Source organism: Kryptolebias marmoratus, linkage group LG19, assembly GCF_001649575.2.
Source record: "Kryptolebias marmoratus isolate JLee-2015 linkage group LG19, ASM164957v2, whole genome shotgun sequence".
Lineage (NCBI taxonomy): Eukaryota > Metazoa > Chordata > Actinopteri > Cyprinodontiformes > Rivulidae > Kryptolebias > Kryptolebias marmoratus.
Window position 1 is genome coordinate 1,917,141 of NC_051448.1, and position 25,721 is coordinate 1,942,861.

General features: G+C 41.9%; 3 protein-coding genes and 1 long non-coding RNA gene across 7 annotated transcripts; 3 read left to right on the forward strand and 1 right to left on the reverse strand.

Moving 5' to 3' along the window:
• The first annotated feature begins 970 nt into the window (after positions 1-970).
• Positions 971-4,274, forward strand: LOC112450896. The gene is made up of 4 exons (XR_005234489.1): positions 971-1,102; positions 1,612-1,737; positions 1,891-2,831; positions 3,339-4,274. It is a non-coding gene; the product is annotated as an uncharacterized LOC112450896 (long non-coding RNA).
• On the reverse strand, positions 4,042-7,820 carry nsl1 (NSL1 component of MIS12 kinetochore complex). 2 transcript variants are annotated; one of them, XM_025008389.2, is made up of 6 exons: positions 7,604-7,820; positions 6,628-6,700; positions 6,401-6,525; positions 6,106-6,160; positions 4,660-4,727; positions 4,042-4,578 (listed from the first exon to the last, which is right to left on the reverse strand). In XM_025008389.2, exons 1-6 carry the CDS (start codon positions 7,790-7,792, stop codon positions 4,330-4,332), a joined length of 759 nt encoding a protein of 252 aa, XP_024864157.1. In that variant the 5' UTR covers positions 7,793-7,820; the 3' UTR covers positions 4,042-4,329. The 2 variants fall into 2 exon arrangements, with proteins under 2 accessions (XP_024864157.1, XP_017282906.1); XM_017427417.3 differs by having other exon boundaries at positions 6,401-6,528.
• Positions 7,804-14,112, forward strand: tatdn3 (TatD DNase domain containing 3). Of its 3 annotated transcripts, none has more exons than XR_005234487.1 (10): positions 7,804-8,056; positions 8,321-8,353; positions 8,809-8,882; positions 9,181-9,265; positions 9,614-9,676; positions 11,433-11,542; positions 11,885-12,123; positions 12,243-12,296; positions 12,865-12,945; positions 13,022-13,163. XR_005234487.1 is itself a non-coding variant. In XM_017427380.3 (10 exons), the coding sequence occupies exons 1-10, from the start codon at positions 8,000-8,002 to the stop codon at positions 13,172-13,174; spliced, it is 825 nt and encodes a 274-aa protein (XP_017282869.1). In that variant the 5' UTR covers positions 7,804-7,999; the 3' UTR covers positions 13,175-14,112. The 3 variants fall into 3 exon arrangements, 1 of the variants encoding a protein (XP_017282869.1); XM_017427380.3 differs by lacking the exon at positions 12,243-12,296 and having other exon boundaries at positions 11,885-11,940; positions 12,011-12,123; positions 13,022-14,112; XR_005234486.1 differs by having other exon boundaries at positions 12,243-12,945; positions 13,022-13,089.
• A 144-nt stretch (positions 14,113-14,256) lies between these two features.
• flvcr1 (FLVCR heme transporter 1) lies at positions 14,257-23,606 on the forward strand. The gene is made up of 11 exons (XM_017427374.2): positions 14,257-15,780; positions 16,561-16,633; positions 16,927-16,998; positions 17,939-18,079; positions 19,117-19,184; positions 19,693-19,796; positions 20,344-20,454; positions 20,873-20,978; positions 21,209-21,320; positions 21,415-21,482; positions 22,334-23,606. The coding sequence occupies exons 1-11, from the start codon at positions 15,073-15,075 to the stop codon at positions 22,430-22,432; spliced, it is 1,662 nt and encodes a 553-aa protein (XP_017282863.1). The 5' UTR covers positions 14,257-15,072; the 3' UTR covers positions 22,433-23,606.
• Positions 23,607-25,721: the final 2,115 nt, after the last annotated feature.

Consider the following 25,721-nt stretch of genomic DNA (forward strand, 5'->3'; position numbering starts at 1 on the left):
TTCCTCTGTGTTTAAAAGTTTAAAAGTTCAGGTTATCCCTTTAATTTGTCTTCTATCAGGATTATTTTCTACTTTATGCAATAAAAAATGTGTTTTTCTGTACAAAAAATAATTTATTTCAATAATTAAGTGGATTTAATGATATATTTAGAGATTGAAGTAAACAGTTTGAACTTATTTTAAGTTCTTTTATTTCAACTCAAAGAAAAAAACCAACAAACATTTTAGACTTTAGGTTCTGCAGATTTCTTTTATTGAACATTTTATTGGGCATTTAAACATAAAATTCTCATTTTATTTTATTAAATCTTATTTCAGCACATCTGAAGCAAAGTTCTGTAGAAACAGAAACAAAAACTGATGAAACTTAAAAACAAAAGCAAAACAAGGCAAATATGTAAAACATTTGGGTTATTTTATGGTGTTTTTTTACACAAAAAAATGTCAGTTTTATACAGATTTGATCACATTTTGTGGTACTTTCACAAAAAACAAAACAAAAACACAAAAAGGAAAATTCTTCAGACGAAAACAAAACGGTTTGGAATAAATCTGTCAAAATTCAGAAGTTTTTACAGAAACTTGTTAATATTTGTTTCAGGAAAGATGCAGAAACATTTTTTCCTTCTGTACAAATAAAATCAACTTGAACAGATGTTAATTAAAAAGCTGCAGAGCCCAAACTGTTAGTAAAATATCACACATGTACAACGATGACTTTAATGACATTAATTTCCTTTAAAGTTGAGTTTTTGTTTAGCTGCAGTCCAGCGGATCGAACTCGTGGCTGAAATTAATCTGAAAATTACAAATTTGATCCATTTCTGACAATTACAGGAAGTGTGACAGACAATCTGATCAGGTGAACAGCGCCCCCTGCAGGGCTGCTGCAGCATAACAGCTGGCAGCAGGCACATCCAGATGTGCTGTGTGTGTGTGTGTGTGTCAGACGGAGCGAGCTGCTGTGCTCTCAGGCTGCAGGTCGGACGAGGAGGTGAAGGAGCAATGCATGATGGGACAGAAAGGCTCGTGGGCTCGGAGCGCCTCGGTCAGCAGGAGCTGCTCCTCGGACAGAGAATCCACCTGCAGACACACACAACCTGTGAGGAGCTGAGGAACAAAAACTTTTATTTGACCAGAATTAAAGATAGGAGCTGCAGAGAACCAGAGGAAAGAGCTTTAAAACAAAATCCTTCCGTTAAAGGTTCTCACTGTAAGTTATTGTAGATAAAACTTAAAGGTTGTGCACATTTCATTTATTTATTGTTATAGAAGAACGATAGAAACTACTAAATCAGTTAAAGTAAAAATAATGAGTTGGCTTCATATTTTAAATGATTTTACTTTGATAATTATTCATAAAAAGTGTTTAACGTTGTTTCTATTTTGTTTTTAAAAACATTTCAGCCCAAAATCTGCAGCTTCTGTTTCAAACTAAATCTATAATATCCTGGAGTTTAGATTCTTACTGAAATATTTCAGGTTTTAGGTGTCAATAAAACCTTTAAATGAATTTTAATCATTATTAATTTTCACTTTAAAGTAAACTGAACTCTGGTTTGTATTTAATATCCTCTAAACTGTTTTTTTGTTTGTTTTTTGTTTTTACAGTGAAGGAAGCGTCTTCGGTGACTGATTGTTTCCTGACAGGCATCAAACGCAGATGAGCTTTTATTTTGAAGTACCTCTCTCCTCAGCTTCCTGTTTCTCTGCTCCAGCAGCTCACAGGCCTGACGGGTGAGACAGAAGAAAATCAAATCTGTTCTATGAGAGCTGAACTTTTCCATAAAAAGGGTTTGAGTTATTCTTTATTATGGACACTAAATCCTCCTCTTCCTCCTCCGCCTCCTCCTCTTCCTCCTCCGCCTCCTCCTCTTCTTCTCCTGTCAGCTGCTTCCTGTCGGCGTCTCCACAGCAGATCATCTCCCCTCTCCCAGCATCCTCCTCTCTCACCAACCCTCTGCAGATCCTCCTTCACTACATCCACCATCCTTCTCTGTGGTCCTCCTCTTGTCCACATGTCCAGTGTCCCTCTGCACACGTCCAAACCATCTCAGCCTCGTCTCTCTTGCTTCCAACATCAACTGTCCCTCAGATGGACTCATTTCTACTCATCCACCTGCTCCCTACTCTCACTGCAGATCCCCATCTGTGTCCCTGTCCATCATCAGACAGGAAGAGACTCAGATCTTGTCCCTGATGTCCCACCCTTGTTTCTCTGTCCCAACCTGACTTCCTCATTCCAAACTACACAACATAAGTTTTTTATTTGACCTTAACTTTTAAAACAGCTGATTTTTCTACAACTTTCCCAGGAAACAGTTTCTTTAAATCTTTTAAAATTGGATAAAAAGCTTTGATTGCGAAGTAAAAGAGAAGACAGAGACCTGATGCAGCTGGTCGGCTCTCTGAGTTTGTCTCTTCCGGCTCTTCTGAGCTGCGACTCTGTTCTTCTCTCTCCTCTTCATCCTCCTGCCTTCATCCTCCAAACACTGAGGTGTGAACACAGAAAGAAGACAGATTTCCAGATGTTGCTTTAACCAACACATCTCTGCATTTCTGCTCTAAAAACTCAGATTAAATCCTCCGACACGAACCACCTCTGACAGCCGTTTTCACATCTGCAGAAACAAACCGTGACACTGTGACCCGTCTTACCACCCATCCTTCACAGAGTCTGTTGTTCTGTCGAGGCTGGCAGAAGGACTCACTGTCTGACATCACAGATGCTGTTTGGAGACAGTCGAAGGGGAAAAAGCCGAGGATGTGCAGCCCGGCGGCTCCGGCAGAACAGAAAGGGTTCTGTTGGACTGGGCATCAAGCCCAACCAGGTAGGAAACAGGCGAAAGTTTCACATCAACTTTCTGCTGCTTTAAGAGAAGAGGCCACCGCGGTTCACGCGAGCCATGTGACCCGCGGGCCACACTTTACCTGAGCTTGAAAGGACCTGCCGGCGGTTTTAGATCCACACAGAAAGAGCAAAAAGCCAACCGTGCACAGTAGTTCTGTTTTAACGCAGCAAATTTACTTCAACATTTTACTTTAGCACATCTCTTTTCACTTTGACTGAACAGAATTTCAGAAGGAAACAGTTTTTAACCCCTTGTAACTTTATGTTAAAGCTGGACTGCAGATGATATATTTTGTATTTATAATCTAACATTAAAGCACTGGTTTGTATTACTTGCTGCTGTTGAGTAAAACTGATCATGAAACAGAAACATTTGGTCTGTTGTGTTTAAAATTCAGCAGATTTTTTTCTTGCAAACATAAATTAAGAGCAGCAGCAAACTGAGAGTTTGTTTCTAAACTTTTAACGCCATCTCTTTTGGGAACAGGTCAGGACCGGTCCAGAATCCTGAATCAGTACCTGACCCAACCCGTACCATCACAGAGCCTGGAGTCCAGGTTTCCATGGAGACGCTCCGTCCCAGCTGGAGGCCTGGGAGGAGCAGGTGATCATCAGGCTCCTTCTGTTTGTGAATGTCTGTTTGTTGTAGCGCCTCCTAGAGGCAGAAACTGGAGATTACAACAGATTGAACAGCTCCCACTTCCTCCCAGTCAGTGTTTGGTTTGTCCCTCATGAGCTCCCGTAGTGAAAAGGCAAAGCCCAGGGGCAGCTTTGGATGTGATTATTTTTTACTGATGCATTTTAGTCGTCAGATGTTAGAGGTGGAATTAATTTCTCTTTGTGTGGATTATATTTTACTTAAACTAAAAAAGTTATTTCCAGTAATACCTGTCAGTAAAGACAATTAACAGCTTTTTGAACCAAACCCATCAAACTCCACTAACCAACCATGTCTTCATCCCATTTCTGCTGACAGTTAGACTCAAACACAAAGTTAAAATTAAATATTTTCCCTCCCACCAACCAGCCTGGTCAGTTATGATCATTTCAAGGATAAAAGGTGGATCCTAACGAAAATATAAAAAAATGTTCAACTGTTTGAGTTTAACCTTAATAAGGTTTCCTGACAGACACTTAGATGGAGATTATAAACAAAATAAAGCTTTTATATTTGTATTAATCAACGCAGATGAACAATAGGAACAGATTTTATTGTTGAAAAGGATTTAAAAAACATAAACAGACACCAGAAGCTTTTAGTTCTTTATCAGTTAAAGTTTTTAAGTTTTTTTTATGCCAGTTTCCTGAAAAGCTTCTTCCCTAAATGACGTTTAGTTTAAAGGAAGGTCTGAAGCTTTTTAATCTGTTTAAATATAAATCATAAAAAAAAAACATCTTTTGACTTTAGTTTAAATGCAGAAACGCAGCAGAGTCAGTTTTTATTTCTGCACTGAGAAGCTTCGTTGTAGCAGGAAGTGTCACTCCGGGTTGTCCTCTCCCATGATGCATTCTGGTTTCTTGGCCCGGGGAACGTAGCCCTCCGCCGTCGCCGTTTCCTCCACGGCTCTTTTGATTGGCTGCCTGATCCTGGCGCTGGCAGGAGGCAGAGCGTGTGATTGGCTGCTGAAACCTAAGACCTCTCTGTGGATCTCCAGGGAGGCGAGGCTGGGCTCGGTGTGGAGGATCTCCCGGAGGCCTTCGGCTTGTTTCTGCAGCGTGTTGATGGACTGCAGGAGAAAACACGAGTGGCAGTGAAGCTCGTCAGTTTATCCACGTTTATTAAAGCAGATCAGGAGGTTTGGTGTCACCTTTATAACCTGGATGGCCTGTTTGACCACCCCGGGAGCAGCTGCCGACACTTCGCTCATGATGCTCTCTGATAAACACAAAAACAGGATTATCTGGCAACCCTGCAAACAAGTTATACCAAATTAATCTGTTTTAGAAGCAGAAAACACAAAGGAGGGGGAATTTTAGTTGAATTAGAAGCTTTTCTGCCTGTTTGACCAGCAGAGTTTGACTCGTTTTATGTAAGGTGTACATAAATAAAATGTAGTTTATGATTATTTATATTCTACATTAACCTTCACAGGATGAGAGCTGATATTTGTTCCTCCAAACAAACAATCACTTCCATCTTTCCTTCTGATTGTGTGTTTGTGAAAGAGAACAGACTGGAGGCGCAGCAGCATTTCTGTTAGTGCGACACATTTAAAGCACCTGACACAAAAGTGAAACGTTAACTTAATACAAATAATGAGCTAAAAATGAGAAAAGAGCAAAATGTTTCCTTTTATTACAGTCCAGATTTACTAAAAACTGACCATAAACAGGATTTAAACTTTGTAAAAGAAGTGAGGCTGTTTGTAAACGAGCTAAAAAATTAACTTTGACTTCTTTAAAAAAGTCCAGATGGACTCCAGTAATTTTATTTTGAAAGGCTGACTTTAATTGTGAGATTAATTTTGCAGTTTCTGAACATCTAATAAAAACAAACATGTTAAAAAAAATAATTTGGACCAAATTTAATCACCAGTTGAAATGAGTAAATAAGGCTCAGATGCTTGTTAATTATTAACATATTAATGATATGATCTGATTAAATGATGAAATAATAAAGTAGTTTTGTGTTGAAGCCAGCTGTGACGCCATGATTCCAGGAAACAAACTAATCCTGTCACTGAAAAACCTCTGAAGCATTTCACTTTTTCACTTGAGTGACTGAAACTTGGACACGTCGGCTGCACGAAGAGTTCCTCCTTATTAGAAAACGATACAAAGAGCGCAGGGAGAGAAACAAAAATGGCTGCAAACTGCTCAGCTGAACTGAAACGTATCACCCTTTTCATCAATCAGATTCACTTTGGATTTAAAAAAAAGGTTTAAGAATCTATTTTTGAAACATTCAGTTTATAAACTTATCTGACAAACAAAAAAAAATACTTTTAGATCATTTTAAATGTAAACGGCGCCCTCTGCTGGAATCAAGTGAAATTACATTTTTACATTTTCAAGCCTGAGATGCTCCACAGGATGAATCCAAGAAAAAAAGGTTAAAAAACAGAAACAACTGGACTTCGGTTCTCCTTAAGCTCTATTTGACCCGCGTGTGTCATGACGTTTAAGATTTAACTCAAGAAATGAAGTTAGACTGAAGTAAATATGTAAAAAGCATCGCTCAACGTTTTAATTCTTTGTAAAATATTTATCCTCAGGACTCTTTTTGAAGTGTGTGCACGAGTGGCTGAACAGACCTTGATCTGCATCTTTCATGAAGTCTTCAGCTTTAACTGTTTCCTCGTAAAGCCCCTGAAACCCAACCAGAAGAGTTCAGATCAGCCTGAAAGTTAGCTGTGTTTATAGTTAACCAAATGATTCTACTTTATACATGATTACAAACAATCGTACAAAAATACTAATTACATAAAAACTAGAAAAAGTAAATTGATTCTTTTCATTTTTCAAAAATATGTCCGACTTTTAACAGATTTGCTGTTTATTAAAATCTAACGAGTGTCGATCAGATCTCGTAAACGAAGTCTGACCCACCATGATTTTGCGTTCAGCCTTCAGAGCGTGGACCACATGAGGAAGGATCTTTCTGGGGTACGTCCGGCGCCTCCTGGTGGTCTCAACGATGGTGTCATCCAGGAGACTTTCCAGATCCACGGCCTCTGCTGAGTGTTTGAGAGAAGAAAGCTTTACTGTAGATTTATTTGGGTGAAGGTTTTTAAGGTAGTGGGTCACATTTTAAAGAGCTTTAAAGCCTGAATTACCTTCAACATCTGGAGACTCCTCCCAAGTCTGTCCGTTCACCAAAACGTTGATCTGAACAGCAGCTTCAAAGTTCTGCAAAGAAAAAATAACACCATTCAGACAAAAACCCAATCAGCAGGAGCTCTCCTACTCAGACAGGAAACTGAAATAAATCTGATTCATTTAAAAACAAAAACAAGACAACATTATTTAAATTTACAGATATATTAGTACCATTTCATTAAACCCACAGAGGTCTTTAAAATAACTTTACACTGGAAATAATAAAAACAGACTGAAAGTGAACTCATGAGACTCAATCACTGCTTTTTAATTTTGGATCAATACAATAACACAGGTGTCTTCATTCAGTGTCCACAGGGGAACCTGGAGGAGGCTCGGTTCTGTTCTGGTTCTGACTCTGGGGGGTCCTGAATCTGAAGACTATCGAGGCTTTCTGGAGCCAGATGTGCTGCTCAGAGTCAGAAAGCTCGGTCTCAGTCTCAGCTCATGTGTCCAACAGGATAAAGACCCAAAACACCAGGAATGGGTCAGAACCAAACATTGGACCGTTCTGAAGAGGCCTTCTGAGCCCTGATCTAAATTCTGATGAACATCTGGAGAAGGAACCCTTCAGACCTGAGACAGCTGAGGACACCTGAGGACAGCTGTGGACAGGTGCTGTTGTGAGCTTCTATACAAACTAAGAGAGGAACATATCCGACTCCTAACCTAAAATTTATGTTTACTTTGGTTATATCTTATTCAAATAGATTCTGTCAGGATTAAACGTTTTTCTGCAGATTTGTGAACTCGAGTCAGTTTTGAAATCAGATTATTATATGATAAATAAATCGTTTTTATTATTGATTATGGTGCCGAATTCTCCAAGCAGCATAAACATACTCGTGTGAAACCACGGTTTGGCATCCTGTTTTAAAATAAGTTTGATATTTAGAGACGACCTAAACTCAGACAGATTTTGAACGGACTCACGCTCAGCAGATCCTGCAGTAAATGTATCTTCGTCTCCTCTGAAATGTCGGGCTGTTCGTCCAGAGCGGAGTTTAAAACTTCTTTAAATCTGTTTATCAGATCCGCTACTTTCTTCTTTGACGTTACTTGGACTCTGTATTCCTGATTGGTTTCCTCATTCGTCGAAGCTTCGCTCTTTTCGGCCTCCATCTTTACCGCCAACTTTTGTTTATATTTTTCTTCTTCTTCTATTTCCGTTTTTTTGTTGCACTTCCGCCGCAACCCGGAAGTGAAAACGATAGTTCTCGCTTCTACTGTCAGATGTTTTTAATTAGAAAATTAGTCCGGCTAATATGGTTTAACTTGTTTTTTTTCTGCTGTTATTTTTTAATTTAACTCTCTTTTAAATTTTTATTGATGGAGTTTGGTTTCGTTGACTGTCACTGTCATATCGCTGCCCGGGAGTTTGAAGAGGTGAGTCTGAACTGCACAAAAAAGTACAAAATTAACTAAATTATCCTTTAATATTATATTTGTATTAATTTCTTGGCTTTAAAGTAGAGTTTATGTACCGAAAATTAAGCAGGTTTATTCATATTATTTTACAAAAGTTGTGAACTAACAGTGAAATTTCAGCTTTTAATAAGATTTTTCTGAACACTGCATTTCTAATTTAATTCACATTTATTTATTACCTTTGTGCAAATGCTTCAAGAGCTTTTTCCTCCCTGTTTGTAGGATCTGGAAGATGTGATCCAAAGAACCAAACAGGTAAACAAAGTCAGATCTTCAGGAGACATTATTTACTTCTGACCTCAAAACTGTGCAGACGTCTGCAGCCACATCATGTCTTCATAAACTGCAACAATTGAAAAGAACATTCTTGTAATTATTTAATGATTTTGTTTCATGTTAGAGCGACACCAGCAGTTTACCAGACATGACATGTTTTTCAGTAACAACAGTGATTCTCTAAGAGATGTTTGCTGAAAACTTCAGAACATTTAAAGTAACTAAATCAAAGTTTATTTGAATGAAACTTTTCTCAATAAAACACAAAAACAGTATAAATATAGGCAAAGCATTAAACTAAAGATGCAAACATTTCCTCAGATCTGGAAAGAGACATTTGAATTATTTATGAAACAAACATAAACACACATCACAGTGATTCTTATGATATTAAGCCTGTTTAAATAAAATCACAGCGGTTCTGATGCGTTCAGGCTGGTGTGAAGACGTTGGTGGCTGTCGTAGAAGAAACTGGGGAGTTTTCCAGAGTTCTCCAGCTGCAGGAAAGGTCTGTTGTTTTTATTAAGGATACAGAGGAAGGTTCTTACAGGATGAGATGACTTTAAGTTTAAATCAGTCAAATAAAACAGAATATGCAGTTTTCATATTTGTACCTACTGAGGAAATAAAACAGCTAAAGGCTCTTTTAGGAGTTGCAGTCTGAACAGAGAAGTTAAAGATGTGGATCCAGGTGGTTGTAAAGGCCACTGAGGACATATATGTGTAGATTATTCCTCCCAGCTGCTCTCAGCTGGCTGGCTCCGTCTTTGTTGTTCATCACTTTATGTTTGAATCTTTTCTCACAGTTATCCGGATCTCGTGGCTCCGTGTTTTGGCATCCATCCTCTGCAGGCCTGCGGGGGGTCTGATCAGTGCAGCGTCAGGCCTCAGGTAGAAAAACATTCTGCTCAGCGGCCGTGTTTCTATCATTATTACTTCATTTCTTCTGAGAAACGGGAGGAGTTTGTGTATCGGGACCTCAGTGGATGTGAGCTGCCTGGACGGAGCTCAGACGGGTTCTTCTTTTTCTGTGAAGCAGAAAAATAACCTGAAACTGGATCAAATGTTCAAAAATAAACAGAATCGAGTTTAAAAAGAAAAAATGTGACGGCAGTTTTCAAAAAGAACAATTTCAGACTTGAGAGTGAAGACTGAAAATGTAACACTTGTTTGTAAATTATGAAAGGAAAAAGATGTTTTCTTAGAGTCTGAACTGAATGGATGAATGTTTTACTGCAGGATCTGGATTCGGCCCTGCCGCACTTCTACAACCACAGAGAACGCCTTGTCGCCGTGGGAGAGGTAACGGCAAAGCTGGCGTTACGTCAGGTGCTGAAGTTTTAATCTCGCTGGGAGCTGCCATATCCGTGCAGTACGGCGAGCACCTGCTGGTATAGTAGCTGTCAGTCATACGACCGACATACTGTGGATGCACATCTATGACTCATTAACCTTTGAACTCTTTCTGATTCAAGATGGCTGCCGCAGCTACTTTAGAGAGCAGAAAATTTTTAGTTACTGGGCTAAACTTTGGTGTGACAGCAGCTGTGAGTGATCCCTAAGACACAAACTGACTTCTAAAAGATCCTTCAGTGGATCAGTGGATGCATTTCTGCCCCCAGCGAACAAATCCAAACTTTAAAATGACTTTTGATGAAGTAAAGATGATTAAAGTCATGAAACTGCTGATCTCAGATGAGTGCAGTCAGCTCAGATTGTTCTCACACACTCCTCCTCCTGTTCCTGCTCAGGAATGTGTGTGTGTGTGTGTGTGTGTGTGTGTGCTCGTAGAAGTGTTGTTTTACGGATCAGGTTTGAAGCGCAGTCAGATCAGATCCCTCCTGAACTCGAAGCCTGTGGGTTCGTTTACAGAAAGAACCTTAAACCTCTTTCCTCAACTGCACATCTCACAAGTTTTCCTGTTTTTCTTTCTCTGCCAGCAGATTGAAGACTTGACTGTGACCGACTTCACAGATGGAAAACTTAACGGGTTTAAAACACAAGAACAAATTTCACACAGACATATTATCAGTTTATTAAAGATGAATTCATTAAAAGCTTCAGTTTTATGGTTGAGTTTGAAGAAGGCAGTGAAGACCCGAGTCTGGACTTGGACTTTCACTTGTTCCTAAAAGTCTTAAAGGGAACAAATTATGAAAATATTCTCTTTTTATTTTTTGCTTTAGGACTTATTTCCTGTGTGTCTGAGGTCGATCAACTCTAAAACAATCCTGTCACATTTTTGTCTCTTCTCTTAAGTTTAAAAACACTTCCACAGTTTTCAGATTAGCCTGAAATAAACGTCATCTTTCCTTCTAACAGTAACTGTTACTGAATTCAAACTGTTTTTATTTCACTGAAAATGCTCTCCAGAGGTGGCAGATTTCAACGAAATAAAGTAATACTGCTGTAGCAGTGTTTTTATGTCCCAACAGCTAAATCCAGCTTGTTTCTGTCTTTGTGAAGGATGGAAGTTCTGATTTATTTTTACATTTGGTGTTAAATGCACGTTAAATATTAAAGGCTTAGCATTTGATGAAGAAATGGATGTCGCCCGCTGCTTTTCACGTCAGAGTTTTAGACTAAGATCACATTCTGATGAGGAATGATGGAGGTGGAGCCATTTTAGTGAAACCCTGAGGATAAGATTAATATACGTCTGTCTGTGCTGAGGATGACTCTCAGCTACTACCACATCAAATTTAGCTCAGTGTCTGTAAACCTGACTGAGTGGTAGCTGTTGCTGTGTTTGCTAAAGCCACTTGGCTTTGTTGGCCATCTTGAATTAGACAGGATCCAAAGGTTTATCGGTGGTAAAGGTAAATCCAATGATTACTTTCTGCAAGTTTAATTAAAACGTGTCCATTTTTGTGTACATGTGTAACTCTTCTGTTTGATTTTAATAACTTAAAGAAACAGATAAATGGACTCTCAGGATGTAAAGTACAAGTTTTATTGGTGTATTAATGATCCTGACTGTTTATTACTTAATGTTTGTATAATTTTAATGAGTTTAACACACGGGGAATGAAGAGTTTTTGTTCCTTTCTGGTTTCAGATCGGGTTGGATTTCACTCCGTGGTGCGCTCCGACTCAGCAGGACAGAGACGACCAGATGATGGTCTTCATGAAGCAACTCCACGTCTCCAAGGAGCTGGACCTTCCTGTGTGAGGAAAACGTGCACGAAGCTGGGGTTGTGGGTAAATGATGGGACAACACATGAGGACAGAATGTGAATTACTTTGTTCCTCTGTTAGTGATTTATTGGAGCGATAAAGCAGACAGTTTGTTTCATTATTCCCCTCTTTATTGGGGTTGTTATTATTATTTGTACATAAATCAGCAGTGGTTGAAGTCTCAAGCCTCTCACTGACATTTTTAGGATGAAAGTTTGGGAACTTTTCTTCTTCTGATGACACAAAGAAATCCAACATGGGAAATGTGTTGGAACCCCGTCAGTAATCCGGCATCACTCTGGTGATCATGATGCTGTTTTGCTGTCTGAACAGGAACGTCCACTCACGGTCAGCAGCTAAAGTCACCATAGAGACCATGAGACAACAAGGTGAGGCTCTCTCTGCTCCTTCATGCAGCTGCAAACCATCTGATGCTCCAGTTTTCCATTTTTCTGTCAGGGATCACTCAGGCTCTGCTTCACAACTTTGCTGGGAAGCCGTCTGTTGCTCTGGAAGGCGTGAAAGCTGGTTACTTCTTCTCTTTTCCACCTGCTGTGTGCAGGAACCAGCAGGTTGGTGTAATATATTTCCCTCTGCACATTTTCAGCAGAACGCCCATCATCACAAACACTAAAGATCAGTTTTACATCAGATAGTTTATCTGTATTCTTGTCATGTTGTGCAACTAAAGCTTCAGCAGTAAGGATAACGACCGCTCCGACTGACGGCATCAGTTTGTGTGCAGGTGATGTCGGTGTTATTATTATTATTATGGTTTATCACAATATACTACACAGCAAAGTAAGGAGCAGAAGCAAGTGTATTTCTGGTCCTAAGCCTGGGTAAATGGTTGTCAGGAAGGAGATCTGACTTCTGGTGTTGATCCGGTGATGTTTTCTCATGATGCAGTGAACAAATCTACTCCTTTAAATGTTTCCTGTTATCTGAAGAATCCATTTATCTGAAGCTGTTATTACATAAAGACGGCGCACAGGTGAACATACCTCCAACAACATAATTAAATGTACCTGCTGGGACAGGTTGAGTTTGTTCTCCTTGGTTTGTCTCGACTCGTTTCTTATCTCTGGCAGTCAAAAACTTTACAAAATCTGACCGTGATTGTTGAATAATCACAGATTGCTCTTTGGGTTTATCCTCTGGAGGTTGTCTTCCAACATGGTGGCTGGACCTCACCTGACTATCTTCTCTGCTCCCTGCTGAGTTTTATATATTTAAGTGTATCAATAATTAAATATAGCTGGCTGTAGAAAGTGTTCACAGTAAATTAAACAGTGAAATGTAATATTTGACAGAGGGACAAACTGATTAGGCGGATCCCACTGGAACACATCTGTCTGGAAACGGACTCTCCTGCGCTGGGGATCGACAGAAACGTGCGTTTCACGATTTAAAGGTGACTGTTTTAACCCGCCGTAACAACGATGCTGATGTTTTTCTGTTTCCTGTCAGGCGAGGAACGAGCCCAGCAGCATCAGTCTGTCCTGCAGCCACATCGCTAAGGTCAAAGGTCTGTCGCCACAAACGGTCCAGGTCGTCACGGCTCAGAACGCTCACAGACTCTTCCCTAAAGCCTCACACTCGTTAACAGAAACAGATATTTAATTACTACAGTTTTTATTCAGTCATGGTTTTATAAGACTTTACAAGGGTTCTGGAAATAAAACACTGAACATTAAGTGTTTAGGTTGTCCTGCTGTGGTCTGACAGGTGTTTACACCAGGTGAGACTCATCTAGAAGGAAAATAAAAGTGTTATAAAGTATTAATCACGTTAAATGTATATTTTTTTTAAATGTGTGTAGAGTAAAACCGTGAAGCGTCTTACAGCTCTCCTCGAAGTGTCTTCTCTCCGGGAGTTTTGCCGGGGCCCCTCGCTCGGTGCAGGCCGCCCGGGGCTGCCGTCCGCCGGTCAGAGCGGTGAGCAGCACCGGGCTGGTCCGGAGGTGGCTCCGGTAGTGCCTCCTCTCGGTCCTCTCCCAGAACTGCTGGGGACCCATCTCCACCTGACACCACGTCTCTCTTCGCGTATTTAGCTCCAGCAGAGCCTCATCCTCGGGCCCGGGCATGTTTGTCGTGTTTTATTGGGGTTTTTTTTTCACTTTTAAAAATTACCCGAAGCTAGCTTGTGTCGCTATAGCGTTTCCGTGGCAACGGCGGAACTAAAGCAGCGGGTGCGTTTCAGAGATCGTTTATTTGAGCGATGAATCACTCACTGAAGGAAAAAAAAACGTGTTGTTCGTTACATCAAAATGCGCATGCGTTTCATAGATCTTTTATTTAAGAAGATATGTCACTACAAGCAGACATTTCGGTATTTCACCTTTTATTAACTCTTTGTAGTCACAACAGTTTTAATTCTATTAGGTATTATTTCAAATATAAATGTTTCGTGAGAAACTTGGTATAGCTTTTTTGCACATCAGTGGAAAGCCTATTATTACAAAGTTCTGATTTCTTTCAAGTTCCTGTGTGTCAGTAAAGGTTACTTTGCATAGAACTGGTTTTTAGACACAAAATAAATATATTTCTCCTTATTTAAAGTTACTTTCCAAAAAACTTTATCAGGAAACAAAAACAAGTTTTTGTACTGAAATGCTTCTTTGCATTTGAACAAAATTAAGACAAATAAGCGTGTGCACATTTGTTTATTTTGAGAAACTAATAAATTAAAATTCAGATTAGGAATAAGAGCTCATTCGTTTTTCAGATTATTGTTATGTTTTTAATGGCAATCTCAAAAAGGGGGTGGTTAAAGAGATCTGAGGCATCACAGGAAATGGTGTGTGTGTGTGTGTGTTCATTCAGCTGATAATCTGATAATGCAGCAGAGGCTCTCTGGGTCACACGGTGATTAGGATTAAAGCAGATTATTAGCTGAACATATGGGACGGCTGACTGAAGGAGACGCAGCAGCTCATCTGTGTTAAACTATGTTTTAAAAATATCCACAACTTCCCTAAAATCAGATAAGTTTAAATGTTTAACTCAAATGGCTTCCTTTTCCTCTCATTTTGTAAATTTTTCCTGTCATGAAGCATCAATTATATCACACCTGACATGAAATAACGGTACAAGACGCATGTCGTGTAGAATAATTAGATGATTGCCGGACAGCGGAGCAGTCAGGTGTGTGTGTGTGTTTGGGGAGCAGATGTCTTCCTCTCTGTTGCATCATCAGCACCATGTGGGCGCGTGAAGCTGCTCCTCCATTGGCTCAGCAGCATCGGAAGGCTCAGCATGTCGTCCAGGAAGCCGGTGCTGGGCGTAAAACGGATCGGGTGCGCGCGCAGCCTGTTCGGGCGTCCCTTGGTGCTTCAGAGCATCACTTCTTGTCACAGAAGTGAGCAGAACCGGGCTCTTCCTGCCTCCTGAGCGCGTCCTTCCCTCTCATGGCTGAGGCAGCGGTTACAGCCGGCGCCGCCTGAACCTACATGAGGAAACTCGTCTCGCTTCCTGCCCGTCAGCCGTCTGTCTGCGGAGGAGGTGAGGCACAACACAGGCATGGTGGCGGGAGAGCTCGTGCAGGAGCATCTGCGCGCAGACGCCGGCGCACCTGACGACATCACGGCGGTCAGGAAGCGTCCCGAACCGGACGGAGCGGCGGCGGAGTTCTACCCGACCTGCGGAGCGGAGCCGGCGGCGGGCGGGGAGGACGCGCGCCGGGCGCTGGAGCCGGAGGTGCCGCCGGATGAGAGAGAGGCGATGCTGCCGAACGGAGGAGGAGAAGGAGGAGGCGGGGAGGCGCTGGACAAGGACCGGAGGGAGCTCGAAACGAAGCTGTACCGGCGCCGGTTCGCGGTGCTGGTCGTGTTCAGCCTGTACTCCATGGTGAACGCGTTTCAGTGGATCCACTACAGCATCATCGCTAACGTGTTCACCCGCTACTACCGCGTGAAGAACGTCAGCGTGGACTGGCTCTCCGTCGTCTACATGGTGGCGTACGTGCCGCTCATCTTCCCCGCCACCTGGCTGCTGGACCGGCGGGGTCTGCGGCTCACGGCCCTGCTGGGCTCCGGCCTCAACTGCGCAGGCGCGTGGCTGAAGTGCGCCAGCGTCAGCCCCGAGCGCTTCGGGGTCACCGTGGGCGCGCAGGTCGTGTGCTCCGTGGCGCAGGTGTTCATCCTCGGCCTGCCCTCCCGCATCGCCTCGGTGTGGTTCGGACCGCGCGAGGTTTCCACCGCGTGCGCCACGGCTGTGCTGGGGAATCAGGTGGGCATGCGCGTGTCCGCGTGCCACTCATTGATCAGATGTGGCGGTTTAATCACACAGATACAAGATGTAGTTTCAACCTTTAGGGAACATTCCTGAAATTATAAACCTTTAGACAGTGTCCAGGAAATGTTCCCTGAATCATAAAACCTTCAGGGAACATGCCTGGGGAACTAATAACTCTAGGGAACATGGGGAACTAATAACTCTAGGGAACATGGGGAGCTACTAACTGTAGGGAACATGCCTGGGGAACTAATAACTCTAGGGAACATGGGGAACTAATAACTCTAGGGAACATGGGGAACTACTAACTGTAGGTAACATGGGGAACTAACAACTTCAGGGAACATTCAGAGAAGAGTTGTGAATGCTGCACACCCTGAACCTTTAGACAGTGTCCAGGAAATGTTCCCTGAATGATGCCAGCAGATAAAGACTTCATGAAGGATGTGAAGTTTTTAGTCTTCAGGGAACATTCAGGGAACGTTCCTTAATGTTCCCAACCCTGAATGTTCTCTAAAGCCCTCAAAGCTAAGGGAACCTTCAGAATAAGTTTGGATTTATAAAACACTTTCAGGAACAGACTTGTCTGCGCTTCAGCAGCAGATACAATTAGGTAACGGTTAGACCTTCAGGGTTGGGTGGAACTTCAAGTTCTCTGAGTGTTGTTGTTGGCACATGAGTCGTTTTTTTTAATAACTCTAATAAACCGACAACAAATTGTTTTGCAAGAAATCCGTTGCTTAATCCGTGTCTCGTTCTGTGTCCTGGGTTCAGCTGGGGACTGCCATCGGCTTCCTCCTTCCTCCGGTTCTGGTTCCGAACACGCCAGACGATCTGGAGCTAACAGGTGTGGAGAGACACGTGAGGGTTAAAGGTGTCTGCAGGGTTCATTTTAATAAATGAAGGCATCTCCAGGAAGATGGAAAAGCAGCGTGTGTTTGACTCATTCAGCTTTAAAATGTTGTTTTAACAGAGTCTCAAAGGTCCGAAAGTAAAAACCCATTCCTCTGCCTTCAGCTGACAACAAATGTTGAATAAAAGTTACCTCCACTGTATTTATTTCTGATGATGAAACTCAGCTGCTGTGTAATTAGATCAGCACTTAGTCAACAGTTAAAATGGATCTTTTCCATCCCACAGGTCACAACATCAGCATCATGTTTTACGGCACAGCTGCTGTCTCCACGGCCCTCTTCATCCTCACCGTCATAGGTACACACACACACACACACACACACACAACGGCGTGCCTCATTAACAGCGTGCACCCATCTGCTCCAGGAGCCAGGGCTTTGTGCTTCAGTTACCCCACATTCGTTTGTTGACTACAGATGTACTTTTTGAAAGATGTTTTTGTGCATCTGAGACCCAGAGACCCTCAGGGGAACACAGAAACGGTCCGTTTCAGGTTCAGGACTTGAGTTAAAGCATGCCGTGTGTGATTAAAGCCTTTAAATTCACACGTAAGGAAGGAATGAAAGTGGTGGTGATGGGAAGTGGCTTTGAGCCAGTATGCAAACACACAATGTTTAAACTGCAGCTGTGGCTAAAAGCAGCCAATCAAACTCAAGAAGCACCTGCAGGCAGGATGCAGGCGGGACTTCACCTGAGACAAAGCAAAAAGACGCTCCTTTAGCTGCCCCGTAGGTTTCAGTGGGTTTATGTTTGACTTCCTTCTGTTTAACAGCTGGATGGACAGTTTTATAGAAAGTGGGAAGGTTTTTTATTCATAAAGAAAAATGGACTGAAATCTGTCTCAACATGCAGTACCTCTAACAACCACTAGGGGTTGGCAGCTTTTCTCTATATAAAAACACTTTAATTCTTTAATATTGCTCATATATATAACGAAAACATTTTAGAGCACTATACAGAATAAACAAACAAGCCCACATTTAATTTAATACAGGTTCAGTGTATTGGTGGTTTTTAAACAATGTAAAATGATCATTTATTCTTTATATAGAAATTATGAATCAAATATTAAGATTTACTCTTCGGCTCCACCGTTTTGCCCAACTTTGGGAGCTTGTTGTTCAGGAAACAAACAAACAAAAAGAAGAAGAAGAAGGTAGCAACAATAAATTCAATGTAGGGAACTGCAGACATCTTTTTGTTACCTTCCTCTGAACATTTCCTGCTTTTCTTACAGTGATTAAAGACAGACCTCCTCTTCCTCCCAGCCCAGCCCAGGCTGTCCTGCCAGGCTCCCCGCTGGAAGATTACTCCTACAAACAATCTATTATCAACCTGATGAGGAATAAAGCCTTCATCCTGCTGCTCATCAGCTACGGTAAGGCTCGAACCTGCACCCCATGCAGACATGTCACATCGTATTTCTCTGTTTTTACAGTTTGCTGACTCGGACCCAGAGATTAGCCTTTAGTGTCTGAAACAGGAAAACTAATCTCATCTGACAGATTTCAGTCTGTGTAAGAAAAATAAGTCAAGGTTTTATGATTTATCAGTTCAAAGAAGAGAAATACTGAGAACAGAAATTCTTCTTCTGTCTGAAGCAGGAAGTAAAACCTACAGAGATTATATCTACACGTCTGCAGGAAGTGTGAAATATTACGATGAGGATATAAGTTTGGAATAAACTCCTCTCCTTTTTCCCCATCAACACTGAGCTTCAGCATTCAGCTGCCTTCAGTTTGGGTCTGAGATGTAAAACAGTATTTTGGGATATTGAGCTCTGATATTATGATGTTGATGAATATTTGATATAATTTGCAGCCCTACTGCAGGACTGATAGACTTATTGCTGCAGACATCAGGCGTCTGAATGAGCAGTTAAAATTTTACTTTGCATGAATGTTTTTATTATATTTTGACTCCAGACTGTGAAGCAAATTAACCCTCGGGGATAAAACAGATACCTGACCTTGAACTAGTTTTCATGCTGTAGAGGTTTATACTCGTACCACAGCAAACTGAATAAAGCTCAGAGTTTCCTCTGTTTTCTGTTCTGCAGTAATTTTCTGTCATCCAGCCCAACCGATCCGGTCAGAGGAAGTCACATTAACGTCGAGAACACAGCTGGATATTCCCCAATGAATAAATTCACTTATAACAGGACAAAATCAATATTATTTTTATTTATTTAACCAGGAAGTCCCATTTCCAAGGCAGACCTGGCTGTTTATATATTGATATATATCCCTCCTCCTCCCTGTGGGGATAAAATGATGACCTGAGCTGCAGCTGGGCTTCTTCATGAGTTTACAGTATTTTAGGTCTCAGAAACAAGTCATAGCTTCTGTTTAAAACCTGCAGCTGCTCCATAACTGAGATAAATGTTAGTATTTTCTCCCTGTTGTCTGTCTGCAGGTATACTGACGGGCTCCTTCTACTCCGTCTCCACTCTTCTGAACCAGATGATCACGGACAGTTTCCAGGTAAACGGAGCAGAAATAAATTCAGCCTCTTGGTCTCTCTGATCACCGTCCTAACGCAGCGTGACTCACAGATCATGTTTGTGCAGACAAAGCAGGTCAAACAGCAACAAAATATACATTTTTTTGTTTAAAGTTTGTTTTATTGCTAAAGCTGCAGAATAAAAAGACTGAAAGAGAAACAGAGAGCAGAGAGACGGAGGCAGAAACGTCTGACGTGAACTTATTGTGTGAGGTTCTGAGTTCATTAGCTGCTTTCACGCATGCCTGCTGCCCACTTCTAACACACACACACACACACTGATTCTGCTCTGTCAGTGACGGACAGAAAGGCTGATGCTCACTCAGCTGCTGTTTGTCAGATTATCTCAGGTCCACACTGAGATCCTCGCCATGGTGCCCGTTCTTACACACACGTGACTCCAGCTACCGTCTTTCTGCAGAGATCTGATTACCTGAAAGAAGGCGAAGGTGACGGGATAACCTCGCCCCTCGGTGTGTTTCCTTTCAGAACCAGGAGCTGAACGCCGGGAGGATCGGTTTGACTCTTGTCGTGGCCGGGATGGTCGGCTCCATCCTCTGTGGTTTGTGGCTGGACCACACAAAGACGTACAAGTATGAAACACACTTCCAACCTTTGTGTTATTAACACATCGTAGATCATACCCAAGGCTTTACAGCTGCACTTTAACAGTTATTTTTCTTTTTTTTTCCAAGGCCAATGTCAGGATAAGTGATGGAAACTAACTCCAAGTTAACAAACTATAACGCTGTACAAAATAATCCAACAGAATGATTCAATCTGACAATAAGATATGATACAACACGACACAATACAGTACAGATATGACACAATATGATACCAGACACTAAAATACAATAAGCTAAGATAAGATGTGATTTAATACAAGATGAAACAATCCAGTATAATTGAATAAGAACAGTTCTGTCTGATTAATGTCTGCCTCTGCTGTGGATAAATTAATCATCCGAAGGATCAGCAGGAAGTTAATCTCACCTGTGTGGGGTTTTTTTGGTTATTTTTGAGACAAACGGAGAGAAGAAGTGTTTGAAAAGCTGCTGGTTGTTACAGGAGCAGCAGATATTTTCTCTGATTCGTACCTGAGTGATCTGAAAGGTTCCTGTCTCGCTTTGATTCCAGAATTACAACCCTGATCGTCTACGTCCTGTCGTTTGTGGGCATGATGGTGTTCACCTTCACCCTGAACCTCGACAACATCTACCTGGTCTTCCTCACAGCCGGAGTCCTCGGGTACGAGGAGCGGGGCTTCCTGTGGTCAGGGGGACGGGTCTCTGATGACCCAGGGTTGTTTCTGATACTCACATTTATCTTAACAACCTGAAGGATGTTTTAAATAAAACAAGCTGCTTGCAGAGTGTTTTATTGTAGTTTTTAATCATGAACTGATCTTTCATGCAGCAGCTTCAGTCTCCCAGTTGTTGGGGTCAAAACAACCTGTAGAAAAGTTTGAATTCTTTGTTTCAGGTCTAAACACAGCTGCTGACGATGAGAGGCAAATACCGACTTTGTTTACATGTAAACAAAAGATGGAAGAACTTTAAAATGCCGAAGTTTCAGAAAGTTAACCTTTCTTTGTTGTTTTGTTCTGCCTATTTCATCAGTAAAGGCAGGATTTTAGATTTTAGTCTCCATAACTTGTGTTTTTCAGGTTTTTCATGACGGGTTACCTGCCTCTGGGCTTCGAGTTCGGAGTGGAGATCACGTATCCGGAGTCTGAAGGGACGTCTTCAGGACTCCTCAATGCTTTCGCTCAGGTACCACCCGGGCTGGGGGTAAAAAAACACAAAGTGTTGGGCGACTGGAGGCAAAATCTCCTCTAATTTAATCATTTTAGACACAAATGTGCTGAGTTCAGTCTTTCTGTTCGACTTTATTTTCCTGTAAATGTAAGAAAAAGATGGCTGCTTTTATTTGAATTTGAAGCTCTATCATAAATCTCCCAGAGTGTAAACATGAGGCGACCTGTTGTGTGTTTGTTGTGCAGATATTTGGGATCATTTTCACTCTGATTCAAGGCAAACTGACCACAGACTTCAACCCGCTGGCTGGAAATCTGTTCCTCTCCGCCTGGATCCTGCTGGGAGTCCTTCTCACCGGTGTGTGTGTGTGTGTGTGTGAGAGACTCTGTGTTGAAGACGAATCAGAAACGGACCAATCAGAGCTGTGATGTGTTCTTGTTCTGTGTTTCAGCTTTAATAAAGTCCGAACTGAAAAGACACAACGTGAACATGGGAGCAAACAGCAACAACCTGCAGACTGTAAGTTTGTCTTTTTTTAACAGATTAAAATTAAAAAGGAAGGTTTTATCCATGTAAAAAGTTGATAAATCCTCAGCCACAGCCCAAAACTTCCTGCCTTAGTGACATCATCAGGTTTCAAATCAAATCAATCTTAGCGCTTATTGAAAACAAAAAGGTCGTCTTTCATCTTCTTTTAAATGACATTTTCTTTAGTTTTTATTGCAGTTGTAAGATTTTATTTTGCAGACTTGGTGGATTTAAACAAACAGGAGTTTGGACCTTCAGTTTTAAATCTTTCACACCTCTGAATCATTTGGTCCCAGGCTAGAAGGAGGAACTTTGTTCTTAGGATCCGTTGCCCAGCTTGTTTGTCTTTTCCTTTCTCTGTTTGTTTAACGAAGTGGCATTCAGAGACATCATTTAGTCAGAGTGTCTCTTTGTCCTGCAGTTTTCCTCCCACTGGCTTCCCAGTAAAACCTGACAGACAGATTCTTGAATCTTCTTCGGCTCATTTTTCACCCTGCTCCGAAAGAACCCCGGTCTGTAAATCTGTCTCCCAGAGACAGATTTCTTTCTTTTTCTTCTTTGTAACTCTGAGACGACACAGCTGAACAAAGAACTTTATGTGAGACCTTAAAAATAAATTTAATGTGATTTTACAGCCCACTTTTTATGTTCAGGATCACAGTTGCTGCCATCTGGTGGTCATATTGAGAATGACACAATGCATAACCCTTTGAGGACTACGGGAGCGCCGGCGCTCCCATTTGCATACATATTTTCAAATGGTAGTCCTCAAAGGGTTTTAATGCATTAACTTTCTGTTTGACTTATTTCTAATGCCATCTGGTTTTCATTCTTCCTCTCAGCCACCTGTGGACTGTCCCGAGGACTGCCCGCTACAAAACAAAACCAACGGAGTCAAGCTGGAGCCGTCGGTCAGTTTCTCCCGGGAAACTTCACTATGACCCGCCAAGCCCCCGAGCCACAGGACAGCTAACGGTGCTTTCAGGGACCTGTTAGTTCATGTAGCTGTTGGAGGCAGTTCGCTTCCTTTTTGTGTCTCAGCAGAGAAAACGACAACACAACCGTTTCCTCCTCAGCAAAAAGCAGCTTGAAGCTTTGTTGTCCTGGGAGCCGCCCTGAGAGGCCTGCTGGCACCGGGACTAAATTAAATCTAATCAATCATCCCTCCGGTTAGCAGTGGATGTGGCTGAGGAGCTGTTCGACCTTCTCTCTGGGTGTCACGCTTTCTTCTTCCACGTGGAAGAGTTTCTTTTAGGTTTAATCCTGAAGGAAGTATGCAAACCATGAGAGGGAGAAAGATGTCCGCTGCACTTTATTTCTGTCGGCTGTGATAAGAGCCCGCTAAAACGCCAAGTGAGACGGATAAAACCCGCTCTTACAACCTGAAAGTTTCCTGGAAGTGTTCATCATTTACTGAGTCTCAGATTCAGCTGAAATATGGTTCATTTAGCAACATTTGCTTTAGTGATAGCAGTTAGTTTTTTTACAATAAGATTAATGCTGTAGATGTAGAAGTCTCACCTGTTGAACATCATCTTTTTTTAGCAGTTTCTGTTTGGACAAGTTTTCATATGAAGTTACTTTTATTTTATCAGGACGTTTTGTTCCTTTAATGTTCAAAGTTTGAACAAAACAAAAAAAACATTCCAGAAGTTCATCATCTGTGTGTTTTCCAACCCCTGCAGCGTCGCAGAGGGAAGAGAAGGAACATTTAAAAGGTTTGGGTTCCTAATGTGACAGCTGTCTGATTAACCTTAATGCCAACAATTAGACCACCATGAGGATCTGTCTGAATTTGTGAGACGAATCAGTTTAATCCAATAAGAAGAAGACAAATATTAAACATTTTAACAGTTTCATTCTGTAACAGAACTAAACCTGAACCCGTTCTGAGTTCGGTGCACAAAACCAGACTTTTAGATTCAGAGAAGCTTTTTTTATCAGCTGCTCTTATTTATTAAATTCGATGGATTAAGATGTTTTCTGTGTTTTACAGCTGCTTCCTGAGTCATGATGGTAAAAACTGTGACTTTGTTGTTTTTCTGATTGTAACGAAGCACAAGAGATAAAAACCTGATTGTAATAAACCTGATTTTCATTTATTTCCATCTGACAGACATGTTTCAGGTTCTAGTTTGTTTATGTTTCAGTTAAAAACAGCTGCTGTACGAAACAAATAAAAAAGCACAAGAAGACGATAAAATCTACACAAACACAAACAAGTGTTTCCCCAAACTGTGTACAAGTACTTATATTTGAGTACTTGCTGACTCAGAGTACCTATAGGAGGATTATTAAATGCCTTTTAGAGTTTTCACAGCTACGTTAAAAATGTGTTTGAAAATCAAACGGAGGACAGCAGGAAGCTCCAGCTCAGAGCCGTATTTTCCTCCTGCTGCTGCAGCTATCAGCACACTCTCTGAACTGAGAGTTGGCTGACGCTCCCCCTCCTCGTCCTCCTCGTCCTTCTCCCCCTCGTCCTTCCTTGTCCTCCCTCCACCTCGTCCTCGTCCTCCCTCATCCTCCTCCTCGTCCTCCTTCCCCTCGTCCTTCCTTGTCCTTGTCCTCGTCCCCCTCCTCCTCATCCTCCTCCCCCTCGTCCTTCCTCGTCCTCGTCCTCGTCCCCCTCGTCCTTCCTTGTCCTCCCTCCACCTCGTCCTCGTCCCCCTCGTCCTTCCTCATCCTCCCTCATCCTCCCTCGTCTTCCTCCCCCTCGTCCTTCCTCGTCCTCGTCCCCCTCGTCCTTCCTTGTCCTCCCTCCTCCTCGTCTTTGTCCTCCCTCCCACTCCTCATCCTCCTCCTCCCCCTCGCCCCCCCCCCGTCTTCATCTTCCTCCTCGTCCTCCTCCTCCTCATCTTCCTCCTCGTCCTCGTCCCCCTCCTTGTCCTCGTCCCCCTCCTCGTCCTCGTCCCCCTCCTCGTCCTTGTCCTCCTCCTCCTCGTCCTCCTCCTCCTCATCCTCCTCATCCTCCTCCTCGTCCTCCTCCTCCTCATCTTCCTCCTCGTCTTCGTCCCCCTCCTCGTCCTCGTCCCCCTCCTCGTCCTTGTCCCCCTCCTCGTCCTCGTCCCCCTCCTCCTCCTCGTCCTCCTCATCCTCCTCCTCCTCCTCCTCATCCTCCTCCTCGTCCTCGTTTTTGTAGTTTGTTTTAACTTTGTATCGTTTAAGTTTTTATCTGGAATCAACTTCAGGTCCAACTTGTTGAAGCAGAAAAATTAAAAGCAACAAAAATGTCAAAGAAATAAATATTTCTGTTAATTAACCAACAGACATTTAACACAGAAGACAATTATTTGTACAATTTCATATTTTCAGAACCACTAAGTTGTTTTTGTTTTTTACTGAAAATAGAATCTTTAAAACTTTTCTGTCTTTTTGTTTCTGTTTTCAGGATCAAATGTTTGTCTTTAACTTTTGTATAAAAAACGTTTACGTAGCACTGAAATGTCCTTTTCAGTTTGTGAATGTTTTTATTTTATTGTAGTATTTATTGCACTTAATAATAGAAGTTTTAAAGTAGCTCTCAGGTCTTCAGCTCCATCACTGGAGACGATGCTGGACGTCAGATGGAGACAGAGCTGTCTCATCCAGTTTGACGCTGCTAAGATCAACCAGTCTGACTGAAACCATAGAAGATAACAAATAATCTTTATTGACCCTCAGGTGTACCGGCAGCAAAGTCAGAGTGCAGATTAACACAAAGGTAAAAAATATACAAGCAGAAAAACAAAATATGAATAAGAGACCAAGAAAAGAACCACTATTTACAAGAAAGTTATTTGGGAGCGATGATGATTATAGAGTCAGCTGCTGGGAGGAAGGACCAGCAAAAACCAGGGGTGGAAATCAGCACCCGCCATCGGCCAAATGTGGGTAAATATTTGAAGTGCCGGGTGAATTTGATCAACACACACGCCACTGTGGCGGGTTGGCAATTTGAACAGAAAAGGTGTTATTTGTCCTCCTGACATATAGGGGGCAGCAATGTGCTCAAGTTGCTGCTGTTACGTCGAGCCGCGTTCCCCCATCAGATACGGTTCCCCCTGTGTCTCCGTAAATAATGACTTATCTATTAACAGAATTGTTTAGATGGGCAAATATTTCTCATTAAAAAACATCATTCTTTTAGGAATAAAATGTGCTAATAATATCATAATACAGAGGAATAAACACAGGTAAGGAGTTGTTGGTAAATTATTTTTGTCCTGTGTTTTAGAGGGGGAACCGATTATT